The following is a 27465-nucleotide window of genomic DNA, read 5'->3' on the forward strand; positions in this document are numbered from 1 at the left end:
CTAACACTCAAATCCTGACACCACAGTTTGTAAGGTTTTTTTTTATACCAATATCGATGTAGACAGATAACTATCTCCAAATACAAAAGTGGGTAGAAATTTTTTTATTAACTGACATTATCAGATCTCTTCAAAGTGTTTAAGTTGAAAGAACATGTGATCATTTAAAAGTAAACAAGGTTAAACTAACATTTAGGCAATATTTATGTAAACCAAGTATTTATGCAATACAGCTAAATTAACAGCATTAAAACAGCATCATTAAAGAATTTAAAGAAGTCACAGGTTGTTGTATTTGTTTTCCCTTGAAAATAATAATTAGAAAAAAGTATTTTTTTTATTTAACTTGACATTCTAAGCTCCTTGAATCTTTGATTTCAACAGAAAAGCCTGCTGGATCAAAGAACTGGAAGTGTGCCTTCTATTAACTGTGCACACATATGGAAAAGAACATAGCTGTGCTAAATCTGCCTTACAGAAAATTGACTATTGTACATGATCGATATTCTTCCCCTCTAAAAAAGAATCTGCAATTTTGTTTAAAAAAAGTATTCTCAAGCTTCAGCCATTTGTTTTCAATCTTTTTCAAAGTCTGATTTTTTTTTCTTATCAGTATTGCCAAAGGTTTGTTTTTTGCCACATTGTTATAGGTCAGAAAGAAAACAAAATTCATAAGTTAAAAAAACTTCAAATACCTTTGTGCAAAAAAAAAAACCACACAGTAAATTTCAGCTTGAAAGACCAATGTTTTGGAAAGTTATGAACATGTCAAAACAGGATTTCTGATGGAAATTTCTCCAGTTGCTGAACCTCACATTTATCTTCTAGAGAAACGATGAAAGCGCAAGGAAGAGACATTTGTCAGAGTACTTGACTACAGCAATATTCTGAATTCTTAAGCATGAGTCTATAAAGATAGAGTGTTCCTCTAGATATAAGCCCCCTCCAATAAGCTCAGAAGTCACAATTTCAAGATGACAGGAGAAAAAAAGCTTTTGAGTGAAGCAAGCAAAGAGGGCAACAGGCAGCTTATTATTCACTCTCAATAGGTTGTTATCAAGTATTACACGAGTAGACTAACTCTAGGGCAATATCTGTATTAACTAATAAAGTGCCTATATAAGAACTTGCAATATGTAATAAATAAAACCTGTTAACAAACTCCAGCAATAAAAGAGGAGGCATATCAAGAAAGAAGTTATCAAACGATGGGACATCCCTTTAAAGCCATAAGTTTGAAACAGGCAGTCTCAGCCATATTCTAAAAAAGCTTCTTTAATAACCTAACATTACAGCTTGCTATGGCTTAGCAAGTCAAACTGCAGTTACTCTGCAGTCATCTTTACCAGAACCAGGTTTAAATCAGTAAAAGGGTAGGGGGGAAGGAAAAAGTAGTATTCCTTCACATTTTCTCCACAAAATAAAGTCTGCCCATAAGACTCATAGCTATGTCCAATACATTGTAGAAGCATCCCAATTACTATACATGTTCTTTGAGCTCCAGCTTTGTTCCTTAAACAGCGACCTATTACAGCATCAAAAGAAGCTACAGTACACTTAGAAGATCTGATAATAACACAGTAAAATAGAGGAATGTTAAGATGGTCACTTAAACCCTTCTTCTCAGCTTCCCAACTAGTACCTCAGACTTTCTGCAGACATCTCCACACAGGTTAAGCCTTGATAATCTTCACTACAGGCACAACCTATTTTTTTCCAAACAGTACCACCTTTGTTATCCAAATGCAGAACTTCTTGCAGATAGGAGTATACATCACAAACTTTGCCATCTATAGGAATGATATAGGTTTACTACTCCAGCATAAACTGGCTTAATATAGTCTATGAGTACACCTGGAATCTTGATTGCTGAAGATAAGTTTTGATATCCTTCTAAAATCATCCTATTGACTGATTTGTATTTTCCACGCTTCCACCCATTGTTTCTTATCTTTCTTATCCTTATCTAGTGAAAAGAAAGGTTGCCAGCAGCAAGTCTGACAAGTCTCCATTTCCATTACAATGAATGGCAGGGCCAGATGCTAACCACTACGGCAAGGACAGAACTGATAGCCTGCACAAAAGTCTTTAGAGATGTGACAGTCTGCATTTCAGGTTGGAATAGGAAGAAGGGTAAGAAATAACGTCAGAGAAAGTCTTGGCAACAGGGAGAACACACAAGCAGCGACAGAAAGGACCCGAGATGGAATGTGTGTCCAAATAGGCTTCAGGATGTTCCCAAAGCCACATTCTGAGGATCTGCAGCCCCACTCAAGTTTCCTTAATCTCAGATATGATGCCACTTTTGTCCATTATTACCAAAGCCAAGATCAGATGAACATGAGATGGGAGAGTTTTCCCAGATGCAGAAAATCAGTCAGTGGAAGAATGCTGTGCTATGGAAAAAAAACAAAACAAAACAGAAGCTATGACATTTCCCTTTCCTTTGTCCTTCCCACCCAACACAAGTAATCTGAGGTAGCTATCAACAGCTCCTTCTGTGAGATTTGTTCAAACTCTGTTTCAACTGGGGGAGAGGAAAGCAAAGGCTTTCAGTATTGTTACAGTAGTAGCCACCCTGCACTTGAATCACACAGGGTTACCCAATGAGCAACACCCCAGGTAAGCAGCGTATGAGCCTCTTGAAGCATGAGCTTCTCACTTCACCTCCCAGAGAGAGGCAGTACTATCAGGAAAGTTTTGCAGCCTCTTAATGTTCCCTTAAGCTGTGCCAAAACCTCATGGAAGGCATTTAATGAGTGCAGGTGGACAATGGCCAGAGCCTGCATTTGTTTTGAAGTGAAGATGGGTCAAGTTTCTGATATTCTCCATATAATCCTAAACATTACAAGTATGAAAAAAATGAAAATAGAGATTCTGAAGGTTTTTCAGAGAGGTGCTTATTGACTAAGCTGCCATAAAATAAGTTCTACCACCATTCAAAAAGTGAAGGCTAGAAGACACCGCAACAGTTTTGAGCAATGTTTGTTCCTTTGTTGCTTAAAACCAAAACATTAGAAAAAAGTAGTTTTTAAGCACTGAAGAATCAAACAAATAGTACGTGTCATACCAAACAAAAATTAGAAAAGGAAGCATGCCATTTGCCAAGATATCCTCTAGTGCACATTTTCCTTTCAGGTTTGTGCATCCTTATCAACAGGATTTTCACCACTTACCATGGGAGACTAGATCTAGTCCAATAGGTCCCATACTATATGAACACATCTATCTTGAACTCAGGGCTCCCCATCTGGTTAGTTCCTTCCTATTAGTCCTGTTAATGGTTCTGGTCTGAAGGCCATGGATGTTTGTCACTGGACACTGAACAGCTTGCTCTGCAGCGACTCTGCAACCAGAGCCTTGAACCGTTCTGAACAGTGCTTTTCACACCCATAGCCTTTACATGGTTCAAGTTTGCACTACACCTTACAGTCACACCATTACATCCACGCTTCCTTCACATCATTCGTCATAAACCAAGGCCTCCCAAAAATGTGTCCTTTTGCTGTTTTCACCACCATTTATCTAGGTTTCTGGTATATTTCTGGTACTCAGGTTTATGTCACTGCATGACATTTTAAATAAGCCTGTCAAAGCTGTAAAAAAAGATAAACTGTTTTCTGTAGTTTAGGACTTGACACTCTACCACAGTCACAAATTAAGGTCATGTGAAGCATGCTCAGTTGCAGCCCAGAGCAAGTCTCCTAATCACCTCCCTTCATACCCTTTCAGTTTTTTTTGTTGAAGATAAGCAGTGTATCCATTATGGATCCCCCTCTCATTCCTTGAGACCCATTTTGAGTGACAAATATGGAAATAGTGTAGAATACCCATTCTTTTATAACACAGGATTAATCATGGCATTTCATACACTACAAGAAAGAATAAGACAGACAATTATTTCAGTCCTTCCCCATCTTTCAACTTTTCTATCACAGAAAGCCTTGTTTCCACACTGCAAATTTGCATCAAATTCATGAATCGCTGTCCTCAATTTCCCTTTCTTCCCACATGCTTCACCAACAGTGTGAGACAAAAAGGCAAAACAGATTAAAAATTGAAACCGTCACATGCAAATAGATTAATTTTCCTTGAAATCCATGTGTCCTCTGCTTAATATTCCCCCCCCACACACACACACGCCTTGTCTTTCTCTCTGCAAAGATAATGCCAGGCTAACACACCACTTAAATAAAAATGAACTGATAGAAAGCAGTGGATAACACCTCACTCAAAAATAAAAAAGTATTTACCTCTCGTTTATTTCTTCTGGCAACTTTGAGAAACTCCATAAGGATCTGCAACTGCGCAGCATGGGACTCCTGTAAGGCACAGTAAATAAGGGTGTGCAACTCTTCCATATAGTTTAAGAGCAACAAACATTCATTTTACACACAGAAATTCAAACTTAGCATAGAAACAGCTTTCGTTTAGAGGTGAGTAAAAGAAAATAGCTTATTAAGGCACAGTTGCAAGAATGGTAGTTTTACTTTGCCTCACAGGTTTTAAGGTTTTGTTTGGCTCATGGCAAGTTTTTACACGAAGCCAGACATCCTTGTAACAGGTCTCCTTTGTGCATTACAGAGGACTTACTAATATGTCAAAACACTATTTTTTTCTTGGCTAGTGCATCTGAAATTGCTTTTGGAATACAAGTTCCTCACAGACTCATCTTCTATCCTGGAAGATCATTAGCATCCACTTCTGTAATTAACATATTGAAACATTAAGTATATATACAAAAAACACCTCTCCCAAAATTAACATTTGTGCATATGTAATGACCTGACTACAGGTTTCTCCAGAAGCAAAGACAAAGATAAGCTCACTGACAAAACTAAAGCATCTCTCTCCAGTTTTTCCATAATAGTTCATTTTCCTCAGCCATCAGTTTAACATTTTCACCTAAACTGGCCAAAAACTTGATGTGGTAAGAGAAGTAGAAAAGCAGAAAAGGAAAAAAAAAATCCAGCATTAATATAGCCCTAATTCTATCCTGGCATTCGGAGACCTATTTTTAAAACCTCCAGAAAAAAATTATTAAAGGACCATAAGCACAGACTCAGAAAGGTTCAAGGCATATGGGCACCCAGAAGGGAAGGGTAAAGAGAAAAATGCAATTGCAGATTAGGACGCGAGAAGACTTTTCTGGGATGATTCTCTTACTCTTTTTCCCTACCCCCATGACTGAGAAAGTCAGAGAAAGTGAGAAAGTGAAGTCAGCAAAACTAGAAAGAAAAAAATGCTTTTCAATTTCTGTTTAAATGGCAGGATTTTTTTTTTTTTTTAGTCTTAATACACTTGTCTCTGTTCAGAAGCATATATACACTCAAATCCTGTGTCATCTCTGATGTTTGTCACAAACACCACATGAAGGCTTGAGGAAAAAGAGGTTTTACTATTCAGTTAGAAACCGTACTCCCACCTATCTTCACTGAACAGCAAAAAAAAAAAGTAGGAATAAGTCCCCACACAGTAAGATAATATATGACATGCTAGTAGTCAAGTAAGCAGATTTTTGGGTTATTTTCCCTCCATCAGAACCAGAGGTTATGTAAATACTGATTTGGCAAGAATAAGATAAGTAATTCTCAACAAACACTTTCCTCACTTGTTTTGAAATCCACCCTTCTACCCAGACTTCACTAGGTCAAGTTCTCTAGTCCAGTTTAATTTAGAATAATTATAATTAATTAATTATAACTGGAAAATGATCAGCTGAGACCAAGAGCGTGGTGTGAATGCATCCTGGAAGTGGCCAAATACAGGAGAACTATCCCAAACCAACCACATTTCAGTTACATCATAGTAGCAGTTTGCTTCATGTTATGCAAGTCTTCAAACTGACTTCATAAACAAGACATCTGAACTTCTCATGCGAGCATGAAATACTAGAGGAACATAGTCTTCAGAGAGGAAAATCTTTCAAGTTCTATCAATCACAGTAGAACTAAAACTTAAAGTGTGATTTTTTCCATGTTGATATCTTCATCGAGCTTATCAGTTAACCTACAATTTGGCCTTCTTAAAGCTCATTACCTAGAAAGATCTGAAAATTTACTAGTGTAATGTTCAATTAGCAAACATTTTCATACATACTGAAGTGTCCCACTAGCCACTTTCTCTACCACTTTGCCTGTTCCATTTGCACAACCCTGCCAGCAGTAACACTATAAGCACATTTACGACACTGCAGTGCAAGCATTAGACAGTTTGCTGCAACAAAAGTTAGCAAGATGGCCAACTTTTCAATACCAAAATGTGAGAGAACTGAGTAATTAATTCAGCAACAAAATTCTACTTTAAAAAGATAATAGTGTGAAAAGAAGAAGGTGCTAACTAATCAAAGGTTAAATTAAAAAAATTAATTAGGACACAAGAAACTTCTTACTGCTTCCAACTGCTTCTTCTTTTGCACCAGCAGCTCCAGCATCAGGTTGACATTGGCCAAGTCAAGATTGTCTTGATCAGTTCCCAACAAGTCTTGGATAATCTGCCACCTATGGCCATTCTAAGAAGATGACAAGAGATATTGGGGAGACAGTAAGTTCAAGCAGTCCAGGGTGATGTCCAACAACAGATATTAAAAGCAATACTTCAGTATTTCATCCTTTGTAAAAAAACAAACAGTTTTCAGGAATCAGAATTCCCAGTTCTCCCACACGTACAGGACACAGCTCATTCTACTGCTTCTGTGTAACTACTTATCTTATTTGGAAGGTATTTTGAGAACATGTCCTTTGCAAGAGCTTAGCTGCTGCTATGAAGAGATTATTCCACAGCCACAATTTTATCTGATTTGTGTCCTAGTTTGAGGACATATTTCTATGAGAAGGAAGAAAAAAGAAAAAAGTGTGTTTATCCAAGCTTAGTTGAATTCCAAGTCTACCTGAAATGCTGTTAAGTGGCAACACCTTTTAATTTTCTAAACAAGTAACAGGTGAAGCCTTCCAAGTGAAATTCAAATGGAAAAAGGGAGTATCAGTGTTTCTTCTGTTCTCATCTCCTATGCTACCTCATCTCAAAAGTATTTTCATGAGAAATGCAAGAGCAACAAAGAAGATGGAACTCATCAGGCGATCTTTTCATTCAGTCTGTTAGAGCTGAAAAGCACTCCTCAGCATTAACATGCTACCTCTCAGCCCATTCCCCCTTGCCTATAGGATATTTACTCTTATTATCAGTAACACGTAAAAAAAAAAAAAAAAAAAGTATCTCTTAGCATGCAAAGCCTGAATAATAGGTTAGTACTAACATAGCCTTACATTAAAAAGCTTCAGGAGCCAACAGAAGCAGTTGAAAGACTTTTAGGCCTTCTAAAACAAACAAAGCTGGATTAAAAAAATCCTGTCCGGTAAAGCTATAACACTAAATCAATATATTTAAATTTGCAAGAACAAGAAACGTCATCCAATTTAATCCAAACATTTTCTAAGAGGCTATAGCCTATTTGTATTGGATAGATTAAGAAAAATATGTAACATCCATAGATTATTATTTCTTTTACAAAACATTCAACAGACAACCTGTGGAAACCACAGAGACAAAAAAACTCAATTTCATTCTGGGGCAACTGGAAAAAAATTATGTAATTTTTAAACAAGTCAACATGTGATTTGAGACAAACTTTAACTAGTACAACCCAAAATAACTTTTGGGACATACTGTCTTCTCATAAGAATGGAAAAAACAGAAAAAATAAATCAAATTTACGGAAAGGAAATGTTCTCATTTGATTTGGGATTGCCCCCAAGGAATTTATTTTGGGCAAAAAAAGGTACTGAATTAATAAAGTTACAATAGTGAAATTATTAAAGATTCAAAAAACCTTTTTCATTTTCAGAGACTTAAGGTTTGTCAGGCTTAAGCAAGGTTAGGGAAAAGCAGGTGTTCCAACAAAATGAAAAAAGACATTACAGAAAAAGACTCATTTTCCTTAGATATCAGATTCTAGTATGGTGTTTGCATTATGGATAAAAATGCTGTTTGTTTATGGTACACAGTGTGAAGCTTGCCTTAACTGACATTGAAAGGACCAGGAAAAAAGTTTATATACAAGTGCCTTTAATTTGATGGACAAGCTAGACTATTCAGAAGAATCTGAGATGCCTTAACATGATTTCTTAATTAACAAGGCAAATCCATTGCCAAGAAATGCTTAGTGTGGGATTCGTTTGTTGTGTCTCAAATGACTTGTCTTAACATCAGAAATATGACAAGAGGAGAACAGGCACACTGAAAAGTTGGTACAACAGCAAGGTTTCTTTTTTAGAGATGTTGGCATTTTTATTTGCTGCCAAAAGATAGACATAATACTGTTTTTAGAATAAAATTATGGTAGATTTCCACACTTACTGGCAGTTATCTAATGTAGATGCATCTATGGGTATGGTTTTTAAAAGGTGTGCTATTGAGAGAAAGTAGAACCAGTTTGCAAGAAGTTATGTAGATACCTTCAGGTCAGCTGTGCACATTTTAAACAGATGTGAAAACCTTCAATATTAAATATAAAAAAACTGGCTGTGAGTAAGCCAATGAATGTTTTAAAGGCACTCTTTTCTAAAGCATACAACTGTTGAAAGTGTAATTTTCTACAATGCAGCCCCTAAATTAATAACATTCAATAGAGTTTTTTTTTTCAAACAGACACTAAAAATGGGGATTTCATGATCTTTATTACTTTCTAACTACACTTATGAATTATAGAAGCAAAGGAAGGAAACCTGACATAGCAAGACCAATAGCATTTAAGTTTCCTGCTTGAAGCCATGTATTAATTTCAATCTTAATGTACAAGAGTTTCTACTGCTGCAGTACAAGGGTTTCTTCAATAAAGAACACAAATTATGCTAAGTTGTATCCCGATTCTGTAAAATGAAAAAAGTCTAGAAAGGGTGCTCTGGGATCAGAGCCAGAATGTCAGTACTCCAAACATATCCTTCTCCCTCTTGTGGCTGGTATTATCCTTCTTCCAATTTCCCTGTAGAACACTGCTTCTCTCACATGATCAGACAAGTTTGTGGCCCCACTAATCATCTATTACTCTCATTGTAGTTGTAATTTTCAACACTGAACGAAGATTATTACCTTTAAACAAGCATGCTTCCATGGGTAATTTCCCAGGTTATATTCAGTACACTGCATGACATTCAACTATGCTAACAGCTTGTCTCTGCATGTATACTGGCTGGCAGAAAGAATTAGAGTTAACAAGGTTGAAGGGATCCAATGCTACTGATGCTGGGATTATTCCCTGTAAAGCAAATTAAAGCATCATCTCAAGAATAAAATTTCTTCTAAATTAGGCCACATAATGACACAATCGCTCTACAGAACCATTAAATAAATATAAAGTAAGAAAGTTGGAACATACGGTGCTACTCACTGAATGGTCCAGTTTGAATCTTTTCTCCTCAGATCTTTGCTTCTGTTTAAGAATAAGTTCATTGACTAAAAAAATAAACAAACAGGACATCAGAGCACGAGATGGAGAGATAACAAAGTTCACAATGCAAGTATGAATTCAACATTAAGATTATTAGTAATTAAAGGGTTAAAAGTAGTGTCTCCATTTTTTCTGATCTGTTTATTCTTTCGATAGATTTGTGAAGGATAAAAGGAGTTTAAAAAAATCCTTTTGCAATTATAATGCCTACACATTCCCAAATCTGCTTTAGTTCCTTTTTTCTCAGCATCCATGCTTCTCTACTAGACAAAGTTTTCCAACTCTGAGGCAGAAGTACATCATAGAAGAGCATGAAGGAGATAAAACATTAATAGATTTACTATAGCCTGACAACAAGTGCAGTCAAATAGAACAACTTTTTCCTTTAATCACTATCTTCATATTTTGTAAGCATTTTTGCTACAGCTTTATTTCCTACCAATATTGTGAATGGTGTAAAGAGACACAGAAAAGAACCTCATTTGTCCTATCCCTTTACACACATACATACAAGCTCTTCCCCTTCCTCACCTCTGTTTTTCCCAAAACAGAACTCAACCCCTTGAAAAATAGACGTACAGAAGCAACATTCTTTGGCCTAACACACATTCCCAGACTTGCCTCAGCATTATATTTGGCACAATGTACTTGGCCTAAATTGGAGGTGCCTGCTTCTGAAGCATTCTTTGGCTGCTATGGTTTTTAATCCATTTACTATTAAATGGATATCCCAGCACATGAAATCAAAAATTTAATTTTGATGTTTCACACTGTGATACATTTCCTTTGATCTTTTCTCCCCAGTAACCCAGTCTCATTCCTATTTCCAGTTATGAGCATTTCCCTCCTCTGTTTAAGGACCAAAAAATGAGGCATGTGCATAGGTATGTGTATGCACGTTCTTTCTATACATAATTCACACACATACACAAGTCACAAGGACCTCACTGAAGTAGCCAATCAAATCTAAATCCCAAGTCAAAGCAATACCATATGTAAGCCAGCCCCCCTTCAGTGTTCACGCTCTGTAAACAGGGCATGTTTTTGATTATTAGACAGATGACAGTCCAAGAAGACAAAAGTAAATAGAGATTTAAACCTTGTAGTCTAAGGAAACATCTTCAGTTTTGCTTTTTATAGTAGGCCAACAACAGCAAGTCTGAATCTTTCTGCTATAAATCATCATACAGCACTGCTGAAGACAGTGGAGTACTAACAATTTATACTGCTAACCAGGTGTTTTGGGATATGTTTGTTTGTTTTTAAACACAACTGACAGGGCTGATGGGTAGATTTTATTTTTAATATACAGAACCAGGTGAACCTCCATCACAGCTAAGATGCTTCCTATGCAAGCAAACGTAGGGCTCACCTAAGAAGTTGGGGTAAAGATGATCTATGTTGTCCACCACGTAGTTACATTTGGGACATCTGTTATTGTCTTCCAAACTCTGATGAATGCATTTATAGCTGTTTAAAAAAAAAATAAAAATCAGGAAACAAACAAGTGAGCAAACCTCAAGAAAAAAAACAAAAACTCACATAAGCTAAACAACATCAACCACAGATAAGGTATACTCTATTTGCGTTGCTAGCTAACAGCTGCATTGCCAAGATCCTACAACACTGAAGTCAGAATGCTCCAGTATTAACTAAGAGTGTGGTACAACAAGACGACAATTAAGGTTCTTGGCAAGGATTACAAGCAGTATTTAAGTACTTAACTCTCACTCATTTCGCCAAGAACTGTTGCAATGGGAACATCTCAATCATGCTTCCATCTTGAATTTATGCTACTCTTTCATAGAGAGAGCTAACAAAACAGACTGTTATTCAGAAGCAACTCTTCCAGGCTAACCAAATACAGCAAGTGGCATTAAAAGCTATTGTGCTTTTTGGGTAATCAAGCAGAGGTGAAACCTTTCTTCCAACTTCTCACATTTTCTGCCACCCCCTGGATGTTCTTCCAGTGTATGCAATTAATACAAGCCACTTCACAAGTGCTCTGTTCAATTTTTAGCTATATGAGGGACAGAGTAATCACAAGACGCACTTTCACAGAAAATTTACGCATCTCATGAACAACTTGCTTCATGTCAACTACTGAAGGAGACATCCTATGATACAACATTGCTCTGTTCATTCTAAACACTTCTTATCTCAGACATTAAAACCATGTTGAACATGGGAATAAAGTGTTACCATGTAGGGAACAAAATCAGTTGTTACCTTACCTGTTCTATATTCTAAAAATTAGCTGAATCTGCTGCTTGAGACAAGCGTTTAAAGCTACTAAAATACTACTTCTTGTAAAAGGTACAAGATTTATTTCTAGTTAACGTACACCATGAGAGTACAGTGCATGCAGGACATTAAAACCTCATGGTTCAAAGTTTATTCCAATCTCTAATTGAAAACAGAAGGAGCAGATAATTCCACACCTGCCCCCTGGAGGGTTCTTGTACTTCTCCAGGAAACATTTGTTTCTTGTGACAGCCAGAGATAACATACTGAAGAATATATGGACCTTGTGCCAATTCAATGTAACAGTTGCCTAGCAGACATTGTGCAAAAAGAAAAATATCAGTGGGAGGGAGGAGAGAAAGAAGCAAGCCTAAAGTATGTTCTCTCCTAAGAAGTTTAACAGCTTCAAATTCTGTAAAAATCATGGGTTTCCAAAAGTCAAGATGCAAGCCATTTCAAACTGCATATGGCCTTGCATGAAGGCAAGGAGGACCTACCAACAGCAGCACTCATGCCCATGACTTCTACCCGCAGTGGGATCTGCTGCTTCAGGTGATAATAGACAAAAATAGCTGAGAAGCCCCCATTCTCCAGTATAAATAAGAAGTTGGCATCTGTTCTGACTCTGGGTACTGGATGCCACCAACAGTTAATGACCACTATTTCCTTACAAAGGAAGTAGCATGGTGCCACAATGTTTGTTCTAAACCCAAAGACATCTTCACTTTTTAACCAACTGGCAGTCATCTGTTGAAATTTGATTTCAATCTTTTTCTTTCATGCAAGGACAGAAGACAGAAAAGAAACAGAAAACGGGGAAAGGAAAGAATTCACAGTTATGTGTCAGCCTATACATGCTGTAAGAGACAGACATTTTGCTCAATACAAAAATCTTACCAGAAGCTGTGTCCACATTTTGTCATGTAGGCTTCTTCAATCATATCAAAACAGATGGGGCTGAAAACAAAATTACAGAGATGCCTTATGTTAAAGAGGGGAAAAGTATTTTTTGACTCAAAGCAGCCATCTAATCACTATTAGGTAGAATCTTCTGTTTGTAAAATGGGGGGGGGGGGGAAATGTACAACACCAACTAGGCAGGATAAAGATCAAAATGGCAATCAACCCGTATTTGAACTCAGAACTATGTTGCAGTTTGCTACAATTAGAAACCAGTAAGTGTTCTTTCTTGAAGCTTTCAACAGTTTCAAACTACCCAAACACAAAGCCAGAGAATCTTCTGCAAGCAGAATTGCAGAAGAACCTCCTAACCATCCATCTACATTTCAAACTGAGCTTAAAAAGCCCTGTTTTTAATAAACACATATTTAACAAGATATTTATAAATGACATCAAGATTAGGTTATCCTTCCTTTTTGCAGCCAAGTTGTGTACAATTAAAGAAAAACGCAAAAAGAGGTAGATCAGTAATAAAGTTATAAGAATAAGAATTAATGCGGTGGAGGAGAAGGTGCCAAAGAGGGGGGTGTTCTGGCAGAAAATGGCCAGACAGCAGGCAGAGCTGAAGCTACTGAAGAACACTATAAGGAGCAGTGCAATTGAAAGAGGAAACCAACAAACCAAGCTGTGTTATAAAGTCAAAGGAAAAGATAAAGATAGTTAAATCCTGGATGTTAATAAGGAGGACAAAAGAATGCAGATGGAAACAAGGGCTTTAATTTTTTCCAAGATGAGCTTATGACAGAAGCGAGCGCAGTCCTTGAAACCACAGAGCTAGCTCTCTGGGAGGGACTGCCAAGGAGCTAGCAGGCAGCTAGAGAGAAAAGGAAGTATGTGCAAACAGAGAGGGTTCTCCAGGAGCTTGAGCAAGACAAGAAATGATGAAGGAAACAAGTGAAATGGGAAGTGGAGGAAGTCTCTGCCTCATTATCGAGTGGCCATGACATGTTTGAAATACAAATGAAATACAAGTGAAGGCAGAAGAGAGGTGTACCTTGCTTCCAGTGAGTACTACAACGGTATACCTTACCAGTTAATCAGAGATGGCAATTGCACAATACTCATCTTAAGGCTTTGACCAGCTATCTATGAGGAGTTGGGAACAGCTACAGTTCTATACATACTTGTAAAGTTGCATCAGCTGCATCACAAACTTTGCCTTGCTTTCAGGTCCTTATAGAGAGAACGTCTCATGAATCCAAATACTTTCTTCATACACCCACAAGTACATACTGATCTCCATCCAGAGAAGTTCTAACCAGTATTTGTTCTCTTCAGAAACACCCTCCCTCCCATGCTCTGCCAACAAGAAAGAGTTTCCACAGAATGGCCTGTTAAAAAAATCATCAACAAACTTGCACAAAACAAATCTTTTTGAATCTGAGATCAAAACATTCCTTCTTAGACTGAAAGAGACAGTGCTTGGCTGAGCAGGTTGTTTCATTTCACCTCAGTTTCTCCACTTTGTTCTGAAAGCATCATAACACTACACACAAATCACCTCCCATTCTGCCATCCCTTAAGAGGAGGCTAACATTTGTCATCCCTGTTAAGTATCTTAAAATTGGATGGAAAAAATCCCTCTTAAATAAATACATATTTTCTAAACCTATAGAGTGTGGAAGCTGTGGTCTCTGCCAACTCAACCCCCATCAGAATGACTAAATTGGAAGACGTGGATGCCTTGAAAGGTTTGTCCAACCTGAAATACAAGCCAAGTTGTCTTAAATATTGCACAGCTAAATCACTAAATCATCTATTAAAACACAATGTAAAGGCAAACCAATCAAAACAGAACGCTGTTCTTTGAACCAACTGAGTCACTAATTCCTTTCCTCGAAAGAAGCCACAAAATAACCAACAAGCACAAACCCCTGTTCCGCCCTGACAGGCCATTTCTGCAGATCATTTGTCTGGAGTAGCACCTGACTTCAGGAGTTCAAGTCACCGTTTGAGTCAGAAACTACTTAGGTTCAAGGCATTGTTTAGCTAGAATAAATTAGGACCAAGGTTAACCAACAAGAATATATTAATAAGAGGAGAATTAGGCATCTTTTAAAGGCTAGCTAATAAAATACAAAAAAAACCCAATGACTTTTATGACAATATGAGCATCTGAGGCTGTTTTCTCCCCACTGCTGATGAATAGCTTAACTTCTCCTTCTGTTATGTCATATAACATAGCTCCACTCTCTATCTCATGCTAAAAACTGCTATTTCCCACAGGGCCAGATGTGTTCTCTCTGGTACATTCCTGATACCCCCGCCTCCAGAAAGCGCAGTGAATCAACAAGGTCCTGATGCTCTTTTGTCTGCAATATGACATCACAGATCAGAGCTAAATCCGGAAGATTTCCTCCTAACATGACAGCCACCCAAGACCATTGTTTCCAAAGGTATTCTTCTTCCTACCGGTTTGATGGGAGAAGTGACAGAGTCAAAATAGTTGAGAAAGAAAGCAATCAGACCCTGCAAACATACCCATTAAGTGCCAGGGTCATTCCTAACAGAGCCTGAAGTTTCCATTTTAAGGACTGCTGCCCCCCAAATACTCTCTGCTTCACAAGTGGAAACAAGATTGATGTCTTAATACTTACCAAAGCCAAGCTGGCTATAATACATAAAAGTTACTATGTGCCAGTTGTTTTAACTTAGTTTAACACAGAGGGAAGGAAGGTTAAGAAAGGAATAGAGAGAGGCAAAACACAGGACCTTGAGACATGCTATGGCTCATATTACACACAGAAATTGAGAAGAACAGTTACAGCAAAAAATCAAGGCTTCTCTGCACGAGGTAGCTCTTATTCTCCATTTGCTTGTCTTAAGCTGCAGAGCCAGGTAAAAAGGATGCAAATTACTCCAGCAAGCAGTAAATTTCACTGTTCTTAACAGTTTAGTAAAGAAGGCATCAGTATTTTGTAATTTGTCAAAGACCATCTAACTTGCAAAGGCTGCTCCTCTTATGATACATTTTCTGTTTCTTCATAGTTGAGACTATCAGGGTAGGTGTCAATTTTTTTTTTTTTTAATCATTCTAACCAAGTTCACACCGCTAAGTCTTATCACCCCTTTTCAAGGTGTCATTCCCAAGATTTTTATCTTATTGTCACTCCCTTGCTACCTGAACATCCGGCTTAAGTGTTCAGGAAAAACTTTAAACATGTTTCATACTCCCTTCTACTTCACCGCAAGCAATACCCATTAGCGTTTCTCCCTTCTGTCCTGTTCCTCTTCGATCTAAGAAGAGAGCAGGAAAAGAGCAGGATGCAGGCTCTGTACTTTAGCCAGAATGTGCACACGTTAAAGAGCACTGCCATTCCTATCTATTATTATATTTGAGCTGCATATTGAGTAGATTATAAAACTCCATCATTGTACATGTTACATAAACAGCCTGCTGTGTTTTTACTTTGTGACCTCCGGGGTCAAGTTGCAGTATTAGAGGAACTCACAAGAACACAAACATGTGAGAAGTTATACTCATTCCATGCTTGGCGTTACTAATGTCAGGTAAATCTATTTTTAAAGACCCATGATCCTGTAATGCAGACTTTTAGCCATCTCGAGGCATGGAAAATAGCGCTTCCAACATTTGAGTCTGCGTGCAGACCTTGAGAGGTACACCAGGCAATGCCTAGTTTGCCATATGGTCTTATTTATACCAGAACTCAGAAACAAGCACTGGTGTGAAACAGTCACTGAAAAGAGAGCTTATAGCTCCCAGGAAGACACCCTCTGTCCAGGAAGCAAAGCAGATACTAACTGGTTTTAGAGAGGTTTAGTCAACCACTAATTGGGAGGGTTAATGTAAGGCCTGGAAAAACCATAGGTAATTTGCTGGATAGGAGGAAACGCTCTGATTAGAGGATTCTACTCCAGATACTCTCCAGGCAACTGGAAAGAGACCTCGCTATAGGAGTGGCACAAAGTCTATGTTTAAATTCTACATTCTAGACTAAGAGAAAAACCAAAAGTTTCCTGTTATAACAAAGTGTCTAGCAAGTCAGATAAATGTGCTTTCCTGGTCCAGAGTTATGCATTTCCAGGCAGAAGCTGGAATACACTACAAATGGTACACATCCGAGAACTCCAGAGAGCACTTTATCTGCTGAACATTTCACAATCCAGCCTGGCAATGTATGCCAACATTTGTGTTAAAGCCTAGAGCTCACGCTGCTGAAAGAGCATTTTCAAGAAACAGGCAGAGAGGCTGCGTGCATTAACACTATTTACGGGATTTCCGCATGCGCTTTCATGTACGCAACTCACCCAAACTTCTTTATTCTTTCCTAACTTCAGCTTGGACAGGCAGAATCCAGAGTTTACAGCTGTAATTCTAATAGGAATTCATAGCCCATGTTCAGAAAGATTACCAAATGCTCCCTGCAGGAGGCAGTGTCCTGAAAGTATCCTTATGGAGAGGGTGGCAAATGGGAAACTTCTGCTTCTCAGACCAAAATATCCAAAGCTTATTTAAGTCAAGTATTTAAACTCACATACACCTGTCTTTTTGGACCTTGCTCAAAATTCTGAAGCTGCGCAGCTGAGTTTTTAATATCTATACTGCATAAGTGTATTGCTATCTCAAAAATAATTTTTGTTAAAAGTAATGCTGTAATGTGAAGCTAATGTTAAAATAAGCAAGAAAAAGCCCTATTGCCCCATGAAGCACATGCCAATGAGGGACCTAGACAAATCAGCTATAATCACTATCTGCTCTTGAGGCTGCTGATCTGCACTTAAATATGCCCAACACAGTTTTCTTGTAAATGCCAGCAAGAAGGGGACAGGAGGGGAGGAGAGGAAAAAAAAAAAAAAAAAAAAAGCTTTGCCCAGATCACTAGATCACTATTCAGTTAATTTTTTCCTCTCACACTTTGTTTAGCCAGCAGTGCTCCTCACTGAGGAGAATTCAGCTAATTATCTGCGCCCTTCTTGAAGCATGCACAGAACTTACCTGAGGGGAAAAAAAGAAATAAGAAACCAAGCTTTTTGAACCGACTTAAAACATTTCAACTGTCACACAAACTTATTGCTATAGCCGTCAATTTCCTTTGGTTCAAACTCCCTCGTTTCTACGAGTGTCAAAGTGTTAAATGAAAACTGACTGGAAGGGGAAAGGAAGTGATGATTGTAGACCACTACTGCCAGAGCATAACTGTAGTTGAGGCAAAGGGGCAGGGACACTTATCTCCAATGACCAGAAAACACGCAAGCAACAGCAATACAACCATCTCCCAAACCAAGTGTCCTTAAATCCACCTAGCATGGCCTAGCATTTAGACAGAACAGGAAGTCTTCTGATTAAGGCTGTACTCTAATTCCAATTCTGCTACTGAGCAAACCACTGCTTACACTGGTAAGGAGTAATTTTTGATTATTACTTGTTGCTGGTGAGATGTAGTTACTCTTCTTTTCTGTGGCTAGCTTTTTAGCAGCTTCAGGTTCTCCTTTTAGTAACAGGGATTATATTTCCTATCTAGACTGCTAGACAGTTTAGAAGATTTACAAGAGCAAGTTTACAGGGTTTCGCTAGAGCGCCTATCCAATGGAGATGCTGAATATCTAACCCGCATCTGAAAGCTGGAATGATCAAACAAGATGATCTTGGAAGCTGTTACCTACTTTTATCCACTTCTTTTCCACTTCTTTTCCTTCTTTTTTTTAACTGTTTCTTTCACATACATTACTTTTCAATAAACCAGGCTTATTTCTAATCTCTTCATCACTGTTCATCTCCCTCAGATGCTAACACCTACCCCCGTGTTCTGTTCTCACATTTTCATACACATCCAACCATCTATAAAATTAAACCTACTCCTTATGTCAGGAAATTTGAGGCCCCTTAGCAACAGGCTCTTTTTAAAACTGCAGACTTCCAGCAGTTCTCAAACCAGATATAGTGAGGCCTTGGCTTACCACTTTCGCTGAAAAGGTATTACCAATTACAACATAATTTTGGCTGAACATTAGAAGGACAGCATCTGAATGGCTTCAAGAAAGCCATCCCATCGTCACAGAAGTTTCCTACTCATCTGTTTTTAGGTGTTAGACTGACACAAACACTGTCGTTACTTCAAGCTAAATATCCTTTCCCAGTAACAGAGAAAAATCCATGCCAATTTTGTTAGTACTATCAACTGCCTCCCGTATCAACAACCAGGGGACTTATTTTCAAATCCTCATCTGAATGGGCACAAAAATCCTCTGATGACACTTTCTTTTCAAGAGGTCGTAAAGTGGCATTAGGAAGACTTAGCCTCTGGCCAGAGAGGCCATGGCACATGCAAGAAGCTGGAGCTGTTCTAGTCCTTTTCAACACTACACTGTCTTGGAAAATGAAACATTTGCTTGCAATGTCAACAGGCTATGAAAAATAGTTGGTGTTGCAGGCCCTTTCTGACGAGCACGAGTTCTGCTGTGCCGGGACTTACCCAGTGAACAAGAGATAGGAACCTTCTGGGAGTAATCTGATTTTGTTTATTTAAAAAAAAAAAAAGAGAGAGATAGAGAAAGAGAGATGGGGGGGGGGGGGAATGCATCATAACACTGCTACAAAGGGCCAAAAAGCAACGAAGCACAATCACAAAGGGGAGAGAAAGAAAAGAAAAAAAGCCAGCAATCCCTCCAGGGCAATTAAACACGCAAACGCCTCTCCTGCCGCGGAAAGTCCCCGAGGTGCCGGCTGCGGGGCGCCGAGGGCGCGCAGCACCGAGCCCCGCTCCCGCCGGGGGGGCGGGGGGCAGCGCTCCGGCCCCGCAGGGCGGCCTGGGGGGTGCGCGGCCCCCGCGGCGGGGAGGGGGACGAGCCGCGGCCGCAGCCCCGCGCGGCCTCGCTCTCCGTGCGCGCTCTCCGCAGCGCGGCGGCTCACACCGGTGAGGCGCGGAGCGGCGCGACCCCCGCCGGCCCGCAGCGGCCTTGTCACCCGCGCCGGGCGCCACGGGGAGGCCGCGACACCCGGGAGGGGGGGGGCGGGGGGGCGCCGTGTCGCCGCTATCGCGATACCCCCTCCCCCCCCGCCCCGCCCCGCCCCGCGCGCGCTCACCACACGAAGTCGTTGCTCTTGTCCTCGTAGGAGTTGATGAGGCCGTTGCAGAGCGGGGCGAGGAGCGGCCTCTTCCTGCTGCCGCCGCCGCCGCCGCCCGCGCCGCCGCCCGCCGAGGAGGCGCCGCCGCCGCCGCCGGGCCGCGCCGCCGCCGCCAGCCGCGCCAGCCCCGCGCCCGCCGCGCCCGAGCCCGACACGGCGGCCGCCACCAGCACAGGCCGCGCCGCCGCGCCGCCCGCCGAGGACGAGCCCGGCGCCATGGCCGAGGAGGAGGAGGCCGGGGAGGCGGCGGGCGGCTGCGCGGCGGCGGCGGGGTGCGGCGGCGGGCGGCTGCCCGACATGCCGAGGCCGGGCGGCGCAGCGGGGCCGACGGGCGGAGCAGGCCCCTCAGCGCATCCCCCGCGCGGCCGCCGCGGGAACAATAAAGTTCGTTCAAAGAAGGAGGGGGGGAGGAAAAAAAAAAAAGAAAAAGAAGAAGAAACCGCCCCCTCCCCCGCGCACGCTCGCTCCCCCTCTGCGCGAGCCTCTTGTTGAATCTTTATTGACAGGCAAACACGGCCCCGCGCATGCGCGCCCCGCCGCCGGGGGGCGGGGCCTCCGCGGGGGGCGGTGCGGGAGGGCGCTGAGGAGGCGGCGGCGGCGGCGCGGCCGGGTCGAGCCCGGCGCGGTCCCGCTGCCACCCGGTGCCGGTGCCGGTGCCGCCCGTCCCCTGCGAGAGCGCACGGGAGAGCAGCCTTCCGCGCGCTGAGCTCTGCTGTGGGCGCTGGACGCCGCGCGGCCCCGCGGAAAGGCGCCGGGCCCGGTGACCGTTAGCAGCTTGCGGCGGGGCACGGGGAGGCCGCTGCGCTGCCCGGGCGCGGCGGTGGCGGTGGCGCCGGCTGGGCCCGCGGCAGCTCGCCCTTCCCCCGCGGGGAGCCCGCGCCTTCCTGGGGCCAAGGGCGGGCCGCCTGCTGCGTGCCTGAGGGAATAAAAGTGTCACCTGCCCCACAGGGCTTTCGGGGGTTAAGGGAGGCGCTGCCCGGACCCGGGCTCGCGGCCGGGGCCTTGCCCCCTTCTCAGCCCGGCCGGACGGCGTGAGCGGAGGGAGTACTGCGGGGAGACACCTGTTGCTTCCTTTCATTTCTCTTCCAACAACCTTTGCAAGCACATTTCCTGCTTTGAATTAACTTAGTGCCTGCTGTCACCTTTACCTGTCAAGAGTTTTCAAGGCAACTGGTGAAACTCCAGGGCATTCCCTGAGGATGGTAATCTTAAACCCGGGTACTGGAAAACGCCCAGAGAGATCAGCACGGCAGCCGTCCTCAGAGTACAGATAGCAGAGTGCACCTTCAGTGAGACGTGAAACCACGCAGGAGAGCTGGTAGAACTGGTCTGAGAGAAAAGGTGGCTTCAGGTAGGCATTGCTGGTCAGGAGAAGTCTCTGGCATGCAGCCGCGCAGCAGGAATGCCTGCATCCCGCATTTCCCCAAAAGAGCACAGCAAAACGCAGCACTTGGATTTAGTGCATAGAGGTTGGTGCACATGGACTGCTGTGGAGTGCTTGTGACTGTCCCCCTCTTCCAAGTGTGTTTAAATACGTTTAAGGTATTTGCTTCTGTGTACTTCTGTGTATTCAGTCCTAATGTTGCAAAATAAAATTTTGAAAAAACCACACCCAGAAATAGTCTAACGAAACCAAAACTATCTATGTAAAGAATGTTAGTACAGAAAAATAAATCAGTGCAAGTCAGGAAATGTTAAGGAAGCTTTTCTTTATCATCTAGATCAGTAGTCTCACCTTTGCAAGATAACATCTGCCATTATAGTCACTTCTATGATTTAAACCTGCGCTGCTGCAATTAAAAGTTTCCTGTTTGTAGTTCTTGGTGTGTTTTTTTAAAGTGAAAGTTTCTGTTCCACTGCCTTCTATAAATATCCTCCTGACCTTGGCAGGTCTCAGGACTAACTCCATAAGGTCTTTAAAACACATCAATTCCCACTGGTTTCAGTGGGAGTTAAAGAGAAGGGCCTAAATACCTTTCTTTGAGTCTAACTGTTGATGCCTGTGTGCCTCATATTTCCTTTTGCTAAAAGAAAGGAAAGCAACATTTCCTTGTCTTCCAGAGGGACGAAAAGCTTTATGGATGAGTGTCTGCAACGGACTATCAGATTTGCCAGTGGAAGAACAAAGTAGCAGTAGTAGTAGTATAGGCAATAACACATCTACATGCTTCATGTTTACTGAAATACTGACATCTTTGAAAAGTCTTGCTATTCTTTGGTACTTAATGTTATTTTCCGAGCTCCAGGGAGAAAAAAATGATGCCGGGAAAAGCCATTAAAGATCATACATTCAGAGGTGGAAACCCAACATAAATATGAAAGAAATAGAGGGGCCAAAGCATGCCAACATTTGCCCACGTGTAGTTACGCTCCGCAGCCACACCTCCACCCCCAGGGCTGGTAGCGAGTGTGGAAACCCAGCACGCTCAGCACCGTAAGATGACTCCCTAATACTCGAGCTTTTAGGATATCACTATGGAGTTTTAGAGGCCCTCGACGCTAAGACCTTCTCTTCTCTGCCCTGATGTATACTGAACAGCCTCTGGCTCCTGCTAACCACCAGAAACGTTTCTTTGCCGGGGTTACCTTGCCTTACCAGTTCCCAGACCAAAGTATGCAGCCTAAGGGAAGGTTATGCGCTACCTCTCGGAGATACCTGTGCATTGTGCTGGAACAGAGGACATGGCAAGTCTCCTGGTTTTGAAGTTCACCGCAGCAGGCGCTGTGGAGTGCCAGTTATCTTCCAATCCCCGTTAGCACAGCATGAGCGCTAAGAATTAATTTGCTACAGTCTAAATATTGACAACACTGTTATTAGCCTCAAAGGCAGAGATGCAAAAGAGAAATATTATAGATCAGCTGTAAGAGGTTTTTCGCTGTTTCCTCCAGTTAGCAGCATGCCAGATGCTTACACTGCCTCATGGCTGGGATCCCGTACTTAACCAAAACTATGGTGCTGGGTTCAGTGCAGTGAAGAGAGTCCCGGTGCACGGATATCCACACCCTTATATTGCATGCTCTTCCTAGGGTCCTGTTCAGATTCAAACCTGCCTCCAACAGATTGCTCGTGTTTCCTCACTTAATCTGGATATTACCCTTATATCTCCTCCTCAAGGACTAGTCATTGTGCCTGTCTGCCTTCGAAGGCATGTGGATCACAGCAAGGCAAGCGCCTCCTGCCCAGACAGTAAACAAGACCTGTTGCTGACCATCCTGAAACTTGGACAAAAAGCAAAATAGATAGTTACTGTGGGATAAACTGTCTCCAATCCTAGCTTTTAGTGGCAAATTTGTTTTATACAACGAAGCTGATATTTCTAATAGACATGCATACTGTCAGCAACACTCTGAGAGTGATACAGGAATTCAATACTAGCTCTTGGCTGACAGCAGACAGCAGACTGTTACTGCTTGGGGCTCTGGGAGACTGGCTGCAGGCCTCGGTCTGCAGGGACAACGTAACAAAGATTTTCCTCTACCTCTGAAACTCCAGTCGGTTGCATTGTGCCAAGCCAGCGTAGGTACACAGCGATCACATTTGCGGATCAGGCATTTCCCTCCTCTTGTCAGATGTCAGTACCCACTTTGCACACCTAACTGAAGTAAATTCCGATATGACTCAGACTTTCTCCTGCAGTTACCTGTTTTGGAAATTTGTGCTGAGCCCCTGCATTTTGGAAGACTGGCTGTGGGAATTTGCTCTTACGTTATTCTATTTTCCAGCCTCCAAAGCTGGTCACTGACCACAGCCTGAACAGTGGTGTATTAGTTCCTGTCCTGTGCAAGGAGGGATGCACCAACTCTAACATTGAAGGAAAGAATAGACAGATAGTGTTTATAGTTGAATGAACCTTAATAACAGTATAGGTTCTGCTCTTCTGGGTACATAAATCCTACCCGTTATAAACCCTGAGTCTGTGACTTTTACGACGGCATCTCCATTCACCTGTACAACAGGCTGTTGCGGTGGTCATGCCCGCTGCTAGCGCAGCAACAGAAAATGATTGAGAACATGCTGCATGTGATCACCAGGGGGACAACGACTTTTTCCATGTCAAAGGGTGTGTGCGCCAGATGTTTGTGGGAAGTGACAGTCCCCTCCAGGCTCGGCTCCTGATTGCCAATGACTCATTATGGAAATTACTCCTGCTTCCATTTCTGAGGCCATTGCTGCCACCTAATTCCCACTGGGTCTATTAGTCCATTCAGGAATGCTGTGACCCCTGCCAAGCCCTGCCACCCTTGGCTTGGGAATTGCTGCTCCAGAGGGCTTTAGAAAGCTTTTTGAATAATCACTGCATTTACCTCCCAGCTAGCCAGTGGCAGAAATGCCATTTCTCCCATTTTCTAGCCAAGGAAAATGAAGCATGGACAGATTCATCACCTGGTTACAGAGTCAATGGGAGCTCTTAATACTCCATAAATCTGAAAATTAGGCTGTCAGCAGCTTCTCCTAGAGCAAATCTGCAGCAGATCTATCCAGAAGATGCAGTTTCTACCTATTAGCTACCCTCCTTCCCCTATTTACTGGGAGAAACCTGGACATGACTTTCCAAACTTGAACTCAAGAAGCCCGACACAGAGACATGGGGATTTGGAGGGCGTGATCAGACAGGCACTGGCACCCAGGGTGGAGGGCTCCTCCTCGGCTTAGGATGCTTACTGATATCTATTATAGTTAGGGTTATGCAGGATTATTAGCAAAGTTTTTTTTTCAGTTCTTTATAACAACGCTTTACCACTTCCAGATGGAACTTTATGCATTAGCCCTCGGCCTAATTCCAAGTTATTGTAGAGACTCTGAGCAAAAGTGGTTTGGCCATTTTCAGAAATGGAGAGACAGGAAAATAAAATATTAACATTTACCATCGTGTTTAAAAAGCTCTGATCCTTAAAAAAAATTATTGGTATCTGGGAGCGGTCTGGTCCCTTCACCACAAGCTACATCATTCAGGTCTTCTAAAGTGGCATTTGATTTGACAGAATTACAAAATGAAGTTAAAATTACTTGGTGAATGTTCTGTAATATTGAAATACCATCTCCAAAGCTGCCAGGTGCTGCAGGGAGCCAAAGATCTCTGCGTGTTCAAGAAATACCAGTGCAACTTCCATTTTAATGTGTGCAGACTGAAGCGAAGCTACAGAAGAGTCTGACTTCATTTCTGACCTATATGAGCAGAAATACCCGATTCACCGCTCAGAATTATGAAATCTGTTTTACAGGGAAAAACGATACCATCTTTTTATTAAACACCACACTATAATTAATGCATGCGCCCAGGGGGTAGGGTTAAGGTTGCCTTGTGGCAGGCACTTTCTCTCTGAGAGTCCTTCTGTGCAACGAGTGGGCTTTCTAAACAGATCTGAGCTAACGCCTCCTTCCACAGCCTAACTCAGCTGCTGCTATTGCTACGACTGTGTGCTAATACACCCTGCCTAAATACATCTGTGATCAAATTCATTCCTTGTGTAACTATACTGAGTCATTTTAATAAAGATTAATTTGGCCTCTCTGTCCAGGATGATTTCTTTCCCACAAAATGTAATTGACACTGATGTAGTTTATGTATCCTTGTTGTATGGAACAGGTCTAGTTAGCAACTCGCAATTGTTTTTTTGAGCATTAGCATGTGCTGGTATCTGAGGTCTCTCTCTCTCCATTATGTTATGGACAGCAAAAGTCATCTGTCTTTAATGTTGCCACCTGTTATGATTTACTGCATGGCTTGCAAAAGCTGATGTTTTCTTGTAGTCCCAGTTGCTTAGATCTGGTGTTTGCCTAAGACACATTGCTTTGTGGTGTTTGTAAAGAAATAAGTGCCTGGCCCTGGCGGTTTTGGAGGCAGTCTGGAAAAAGTGAGCTGTAAGATTTCGAAAAATCAGGAGGTGAAACACTTACATAAAGAAATGTATTTCAACTCTCCTGATTTTGAAGCCTATCGAATGATAGTAGTAGGGTTGATCAGCCTGAGCATTTCTTAGGCCACTTTCATTCATTGGGATTGATTCTGCTGGAACAGACCAATGAGCGTGCCCTGAATGGTAGAGCTGTTGGGCTAAAAAGCCCCCCAGGGACCATTTGGTGGGGTTCAGCAGGTGACTTCCAGCCTGGGAAATTTCAGGCTGCCCAGTTGCCTCTCCCAGTTGAGCTTTTCTATCCTGCCCATATGTTGTTCTTCACTGCCCAAGTCAAAACCCTGCTGGGCAGAAGGAAATGTCTGGTGCATCTCCTCCTTGAAGTAAAAGTAAAATGATGTCTCTTCTGGTTATCTGCTTAGAAAAATTATTCTGAGGGCTTTGGAGTTTGCAAATAAAAGTTGCAACCTATCTCAGGGTTTCAGTTATTGTCTGAACCAACCCTGAAGATCCATACACATATGTTTGCTGGGGCTTGAGCTGCTCTGCCAGGCAAGCGTGTACCACTCTTGCCCCCTGCTCCCTGGTATGCCAGCCTGGAGTGGGATCTGCACTCCTGCATCACCTCCATCACCTACATTCCCGGGCACAAAACACACTGTGATGCTGTCTTGCAGCCCACAGACTGGGTACAATATAGATTTTTCATTGTTACAGAAGACACAAAGTTGTGACTGCTCCAGTCCCTCCATGCACACTTGGCCAAGCAAACGCAGTGCAGTGCCCAGACTGGGTGCCAGGGTCTGCACACAAAATTCAGCATCTAACAACGCAGCCCCCACTTCCTCCTGTCCTTACCCACTGATTCAGCCTCCCTACAGCCTAACCCACTCAGGTCTGCCATTCATGGTTACCACTCCCTATACATTTCTTCTTCCCCAGGTCCAGCCCCACAGTCCCCAGGGATTGTATCACTCTGTCCTGGCTGTGTAACCTCCATGCTTGCATGCCTTCTCCATTAACCTAAAAAGAGGAAAGAAGATTGACAGCTGTTGAATCCTTCATGTCTCCTCCTATATGTACGTGCAGGACCTTGCTTAGTGCCTGCTTTTGAAGCTGATTTCCATGAAGAGCAAGCAGTCCGGCAGCTCTACCTTGGTCAAGATAAGTCCCTGGGGTCTGACCTGTTCTTCAGCAGAGAAATTGGGGAGATAGAGGCAAAAGGGTGCTTGAGTCATGCCCCTCCGTACAGCCTCTGAAAGCCCCAAACACACCAATAGAACTTAAATTGCCCCAACCAGCCTCACCTGGGACCTCCACCCATGCACCCTTGGCCACTGGTCCAGGAGCTCTATTTAAGCTCAGGCCTGGATCTTGCCCTTGTTTGGGTTGTGGTGTGGGTGTACCTGTACCATGTCCTCTGGATGGGCTGGGAGCCTCTGCTGTAGGTAGGTTGTTTCTAATCCTGCCTCTGACCCTGTCTTCTGCTGCTCTTGGGTGGATGGAGGAGCTGGCTGCTTGCTTTGCTGCATCTAGGACTGTCAGTGGACTCTGTCCCCAGGCTCTTGCTGTGTCTGCTGTGTTCAGACCCTATGGGGCTGTGCACTGGTCTGTGAGGGCCCTGCCTATGCCGGGGTCACCCTCAGCTCCTGTCTTGTCTCCCTGGGGGCACAGCCCTGCTCCGGCTGCTCCCTGGCACTAGGCAGAAGGCTGCAAGCACAAATATGCCTGTAACCTGACTCCTAAACCTTTCTTCTCTCTCCTGAGCTCAGATGATGGCAGGTCACAGGAGTTAGTCCTGCAGGGACACCCCCACAGAAAGTCAGCTGCTGCATTTGGGCAAGCTGGTAGATTGATGGCAAAAAATGCTTTT

At 42.3% G+C, this 27465-nt stretch overlaps 1 protein-coding gene across 2 annotated transcripts in view; it reads right to left on the bottom strand.

The window, feature by feature from the left end:
- The window catches only part of COP1 (COP1 E3 ubiquitin ligase), a 136778-nt gene extending 116743 nt beyond the window's left edge, over window positions 1-20035 (bottom strand). The window contains exons 1-6 of one of the 2 annotated variants that reach the window (XM_067300581.1): window positions 19695-20035; window positions 12587-12646; window positions 10818-10915; window positions 9374-9450; window positions 6392-6511; window positions 4254-4322 (exon numbers count right to left, since the gene is read on the bottom strand). In XM_067300581.1, the coding sequence (XP_067156682.1) occupies window positions 4254-4322; window positions 6392-6511; window positions 9374-9450; window positions 10818-10915; window positions 12587-12646; window positions 19695-20035 (765 nt within the window). The remainder of the gene's footprint in view (window positions 1-4253; window positions 4323-6391; window positions 6512-9373; window positions 9451-10817; window positions 10916-12586; window positions 12647-19694) is intronic. The other variant, XM_067300582.1, reaches the window with a different exon arrangement.
- Window positions 20036-27465: the final 7430 nt, after the last annotated feature.

This window comes from Apteryx mantelli, chromosome 8 (genome assembly GCF_036417845.1).
Source record: "Apteryx mantelli isolate bAptMan1 chromosome 8, bAptMan1.hap1, whole genome shotgun sequence".
Classification (NCBI taxonomy): domain Eukaryota; kingdom Metazoa; phylum Chordata; class Aves; order Apterygiformes; family Apterygidae; genus Apteryx; species Apteryx mantelli.